At 48.5% G+C, this 6095-nt stretch overlaps 1 protein-coding gene across 1 annotated transcript; it reads right to left on the reverse strand.

Moving 5' to 3' along the window:
* Positions 1-557: 557 nt before the first annotated feature.
* On the reverse strand, positions 558-5776 carry LOC111596419 (protein artichoke). The gene is made up of 6 exons (XM_023310630.2): positions 5664-5776; positions 5306-5465; positions 4878-5241; positions 4527-4816; positions 3926-4072; positions 558-3865 (listed from the first exon to the last, which is right to left on the reverse strand). Exons 1-6 carry the CDS (start codon positions 5765-5767, stop codon positions 725-727), a joined length of 4206 nt encoding a protein of 1401 aa, XP_023166398.2. The 5' UTR covers positions 5768-5776; the 3' UTR covers positions 558-724.
* Between the last annotated feature and the right edge of the window lie 319 nt (positions 5777-6095).

Below are 6095 nucleotides of genomic sequence, written 5' to 3' on the forward strand. Positions count from 1 at the left end.
TTTTGAAATCTTGTTGTACAAAATATATTTTGTGAACTGTAATAAAGCGGGCACAACAAAAATAAAATGTAACTTTGAAATCGCAAAATCATTCATGTTTAGTTTATATACCTCATATGTGTGCCTGCTAAAAACTTATTGCATAGCTAAGCCTGTTACTAATCGACTCGGTAAAGTCTAATCGCTGCAGAACTTGGTACCCTTCACTAAACTATTTAGCATGAGCATGGCAGATCCGCAATGCTTGCTGTGCTTATTTGTGCATACGTTCGAGAGAGCACTGAGCGTAAATAAAACAATGGCACATTGAGGAAGCTTTTAAGAGCAGCTGCCATCTTGCTCTTTCGCACTAGACCAGAAGCCGTTGCTCTCTGAGAGCGCAAGAGAGTAAGAGAGTAAGTTCCAAATGAGTAAATGTCCCATCTATGTAAATTTATGTATGTGTTTGAGTTGTATGGATTGGGATTGGAAGACATCTCAATAGAGGATATCTAGTTTGATAGATAGTTATAAATGACGACACTTAACTATATTATACTATGATTTGTTTATTTCGCTTATATTTTTTGACTTAATTATGTTAAGATACGCATACGGTTAGGGAATGAACTATAGTCTATATACAACATACATAAGCTGACGACGAATGACGATTGTGTAGAACCTGTGTTGGCCAAGCTCTGCAGCTGACTGAGTGCTTGGTTTGGAATGTACCTAGCCACGTCTATCTGTAGGCCTTGTCGTCCGAGTAGATGATGTAGGGCTGATGCTGATGCTGGTGATGCGTCAAGCTCTCAGCACCATCGGCGCTGGCAGCACCACCCCCAGCGCCCGCACCACTGAAGTACGACATGCGTGACATGGTGGAGTAGGCGGCCGCAGCTGCTGCCTGTTGCGCTGCCAGCTGCTGCGCCTGCTGTTGCACCTGCTGCTGCTGCTGTTGCTGCTGACGCTGGCTGAGATTTTGCGTTGATTGATGATGTATGGAGGCCGCCTTGTGCGGCAGCGTGGCATAGTTCGCCTGATATGGGGGCACAGCATACAATGCAGCACCTGCTCCATTCTTATAGCTGTAGGCAGCATTGTGGGCGCCCAGCTGCTGCTGCTGCATGGCCGGCAGGCCCATCATGGCGGCGCTCTGCTGATACTCGGCATTGCTCATGCGCAGCCTGATGATGCAGATGATGATAATGAGTATGGCAATGAAGGCGACCACGCCGCCAACAATGCCAATGATGAGTGTGTCATCGTTGCTGATGATCGGCGCTTGGGCCTTCATTAGCGGCGCCTTTGTCTTGATCTTCATGATGGTGGGCTGTGTGGGCTCCATGCTCCAGATGATGAGTGGCTCCTCTGTGTGGGCGCTGCTGCTGGTGCGTGTCACCAGCTGACTGGAGGCGGAGCTTTTTTGCAGCTGCGGCATCGAAGGACGCGCCGATGTGGAGGTCATGCGTCGCGGGTCGCAGGTGAGCTCATCATCGCCCACCTCGGTGAGCTTGCGACCAGCCAGGTAGCTCGGCTGGCTGCACAACAGCTCCGACATGCTCGAGCTGGGCAGCCAGCGTCGCAGAGCACGTGCATCACAATTGCAGTTGATGGGATTGCTGGCCAAGCCCTGCAGCTGCAGACTGGCTCGACGATCGTCCAAGGCATTCAGGAATTGCGGCACAAGTGACGCAATCTTCGAGCCCTCCACATTGAGGGTCAGGTGCGAGGAGCGCGGCACTGGGAACAGTAATGCGGGAGGCAATGCACTCAGCGAGGTATTCTGCAGCTTGATGGTCAAGTCGTTGCTCTTCAGCCCAGCCAAAGTGCCAGATGAGATGGACTTCAGGCGCTCGCCCCGTATGCCAATGGAGCTGAGTCTTGGATGCTTCAATGGCTGTATTTGCTCGCTGCCTATGGTCGCATCCTTGACCTCAATGTCAAGCTTCTCCAGGCCAGGCAACAGCTCCATAATGCCCTGAACATCCAGATAACCCAACAGGGGTAGCTCGTAAGCCTCCAAGTTTTCCAAATTGTTCAAAGGCTTAAAGGCGTTCTTCTCGATGCGATTGCAGAGTGGCAAATGATTGAGCTTCAGGCTGCGGAGCATCTCCAGGTGAGCGAAGTTGGAGTGCGAGATGAGCTCCAAGCTATTGTTGGACACATCCAGTTCCTGCAGCACCTGCAGCTGTGGCCACGCCAGCGATAGATCATTGAGGGACTCGAGCTTATTGTTGGATAGATCCAGAGTTTCCAGCAGTGTAACCCGCTGGAAGACCTCCGCCTTAACGTTACGCAACTTGTTGTTCGAGAGATTCAAATACTGTAGGAAGGGCGTCTCGAGCAGCTGCAGCTCCTCAATGCCTGTGCCGGCTAGATTCAATTCCCTCACAGTTTTCGGTTCATGGAGCACATTGTGCACCGCCTGCATGGTAAGTGGATTGTAGGACAGATCTATGCGTTTGATGTTCACCATAATGCTATCATCTCGTGGCAGCTCCCTAATGCGATTGTGGCTCAGATCCACCGAGGAGACGAAGAAGTAGCGCAGCTGCAAGGCCTTGAGTGGAGCGTACTCAAAGCGATTCCTGGCCAGATTTATGTTCTCCAACATGTGCAGCTTGGTGTGCTCAAAGACATTGTCCGACAGCTCAGCTAGCTGATTGTCCTCCAGATTCAACTGCTCCAGGCGCACGAGACCCTCAAAGGTGCGTTCACCAATGCGATCGAGATTGTTGTGCGACAGATCGAGGATTTGTAGCTGGGTGGAGTTGTGGAAGGCCATCTCGCTGACCATGTCCAGTTGGTTGTGGGCCAGGAGCAGAACACGCAGACGTGGCAAACGGGCAAAGTCCAGCTCCTCAACCGTCTTCAATTGATTGTGCGACAGATCAATGGACTCCAAGTACTGCAATGAGGCAATCAGCTCGGCGGGGAAGAAGGAGAACTTGTTGTGTGCCGCCTTGATCTCGCGCAGACGTGGATGTATGCGAAACGAGGAGGGGAAGAGATAACTGAGCTGGTTTCGTGAGATGTCCAACTCCTCAATGCCAGTGCCCGTATTGAAGAATTCGCCCTTGAATGCCGACAACTGATTGCCATGCAAATCCAAGCGCTTCAATTGCATCACATTGACAAAGGCGCCGGCGCGTATCGAATTGATCTGATTGTTGGACAAGTCAATGGAGCTAATGTTCCATAGATTGACAAAGCTGCCGTCCTGCAGCTCTTGCAGCTGATTGCCAGCCAAGTGAATGTGCTTCAGGTCCTGCAGACCACCGAGCAGATCGCCGCTGAACTGCCGGATGCTGCACTGACTCAGATCAATGATCTGCAGTCGAGCGAGCGGCCGGAAGAGCGCCGGCATCAAAGGCGTCAAATGATTTCCACTCAAATTCAACGACTGCAGGTTCTCCAAATCCTCAAAGATATTCAAGCTCAACTCCGTTAAGGTGTTGCTGCTTAGGTCCAGGCTGCGCAGCTCGGGCAGTGTAAGCGGCATATTGCCCAAGCCACTGAGCTTATTCTGTCCCAGCTTCAGCTGCATCAAGGTGCCCTCCAGGCCCGCAAAGGTATCCGCATTGATCAAGACCAACGAATTGCCCGACAGATCGAGTGTGTGCAGACTGCTGAACATTTGGAAGCTGCCTGGTGGCAGCTCTCGTATAACATTGCGAGATAGCGACAATGTGGTAATATCTGCCGCTTGGACAGAGCCGAGAATTTCTGACGAAAGTGCTGCCACGCGATTGAAATCCATCTGCAGTGAGGTGAGCTGTGGCAGGCGACCCAAAGCGCTGCCCGGCACTAGCAAAATATTATTATCCTTGATGATCAACGTTTGCAGACTCTCCAGACCCTCCAGTGCATCGTCCTCAATCTGCAAGGAAGGAGATTCTCACTCTCTCTTTCTCTCTGGCTATATATTGTGTATACGCACCGTTCGCAGCGAATTGAGACTGAGATCCAGGTACTTGAGTGCGCTCTGATCGCGGAATGTGCCAGGCGATATGCTCGTGATGCTATTGCGACTCAGATCTAGGCTCTCCAGAGACTTGACCACTTGCATGTGCGTGTAGTCCAGTTGCTAAGGAAGACATAAGAAAACAAGAGTGTTATCGGCTGCAATACTTTATGGCTAGAGACGTATGTTACCGGCTTTCTAATACGCTGTTTTAATGTATAGATAGAAAGGCAGTCAGCTATTTAGCTTGGCTCTATATCTGTAAGGGTAAGTCTAGAAAGAGTGTGTGAATCACTTTCCAAAGCTCTTTTTCAGCAACTATAAACGACTATCTAATACCTTGTTCGCAGTTAAAACTTGAAGAAAACTTAGCTACTTTCGTAGTTGAACTGCCAATGATATGAACTGATGGACTGCACAATGCTCTATTTGCATTTAAGACTGGTCTCTCACTATTGGAGATGCTTCTCTCACCTTAAACGTGTTTCAAAACAATCTCAATTTATATATCATATTATAACCAATATACCCTGCTTGACTCCCTCGAACAGGGCATACAAGTTGACTTGCAACTCACCTGCAGCATATTAGAGGATAGATTCAAAGCTTTGAGTCCTGTGATGGCAGCCAGTGCCACCGTGGGAAATTGAGCAAAGAAGTTCTCGGACAGATCGAGCTTCTGCAAAGAGTGAAGCTGTTCGAAGACGTCGCTGTTGAGATTGGTTAGACGATTGCCAGCCAGCTTGATTTCCCTTATCTTGTGTAGTCCGTGGAAGGCCTGGCTGTCAATGCTGCGCAAGATATTATAGCGCAGATCGATGATCTCCAATTGAGCCTGCGCGTTGAAGGAGTCCCGATAGAGAGTAGCTACCAAATGCAAAGGAGTAAGTCCAGTTGTAGTCGATTTCTGATTTGAAGAGCAACTCACCTATGTGATTCTGACGCAAAGACAGATGCTTCAGAGCGCTGGGTCCGTTCAGCGAGTTGACTGGCACTGCGGTCAAGCTATTGCGGTCCATGAAGAACTCCTTGAGGTCCATGCAACCCTTGAGCACACCCTCCTCGATCAGTTTGATCTTGTTGCCCGAGAGGTCCAAGAGGCGCAGATTCTTCAGGGCGTGCAGCTCAGCCGTCGAGAATATGGGATTCAGATTGTCGCCCAGCAAATTGTTGGCCAGGCGCAGTTCGTTCAGCGAATCCTTCAGCCCGTCGAATGCTTTCTCTGGTATGCGACGTATCAGATTGTTGGACAGATCCAGCTCCTCGATGGGCAGCTTTAGTTGACCAAATGTCTGCAGCAAAGTGCGGCTGGTTCAATGAACTCACTCAGGTAAGTAAACGACAAAGTGTACGCACCTGTGCGGGCATCGTTTGCTGGCCGCTATGACGTTGCGTATACGCCACGATGGGCGCTCCATAAGGCAGCTGCGGCGCATCGCTGTGAAAGACGACTCGATCGCAGTCCATGGCCACGGCGCCCAGTTGACCAGTTGCCGCAAAAGGCACCACATTGCACCTGTAATTGTCGTCAATCACAATCAATCGCCATGATTGAGCACAATCGAATCAGCGTCAGCATCAGCATTACAAATTACTGATATTAAAATAATACGCGACAAGCGGAAATCCGCTTTGTCTATCTACCTATTTATCTATCTGCTTAGCTGTCGTCCGTCTGTCTGTCCACCTGATTGTGTTTTTTTATTTCACTCACCTGCATGGCAAGCGCAATGCGGGACTGAGCTCCGGACATGGTCGCCAGGCCTGACTGCCTTGGGCCAAGCAGCACAGCAAACCAAATAAAAACGTCAACTGCATTTTCCACGTTTCCATTTTCATTTTCATTTTCGCTGAAATTAAATATTTTTCATTTAGTCACCAATTGGCAATGCTTTAAAAAGTCAACTTAAGCTTGTTTGAAATTATGTTTATTATATTTTATTTTATTTATTTTTAATATTTGTATTTATTTTATATATTTTATTTTATTTTATTTTATTTATATGTATTATAATCTTATACATTTATTAGAGGATATATTCTATGTATAAGTTCTTAACTTTTCCAGTCAAACTTTCCAGCTAGTTGAGCAATTAAAGATCCAATATACTCTCCTATCTTTTTTTGAGCGAGTATCAATAGCTCT

The sequence above is a fragment of the Drosophila hydei genome, unplaced genomic scaffold (assembly GCF_003285905.1).
Source record: "Drosophila hydei strain 15085-1641.00,03,60 unplaced genomic scaffold, DhydRS2 tig00008144-arrow-arrow-pilon, whole genome shotgun sequence".
In the NCBI taxonomy this organism is placed as follows: domain Eukaryota; kingdom Metazoa; phylum Arthropoda; class Insecta; order Diptera; family Drosophilidae; genus Drosophila; species Drosophila hydei.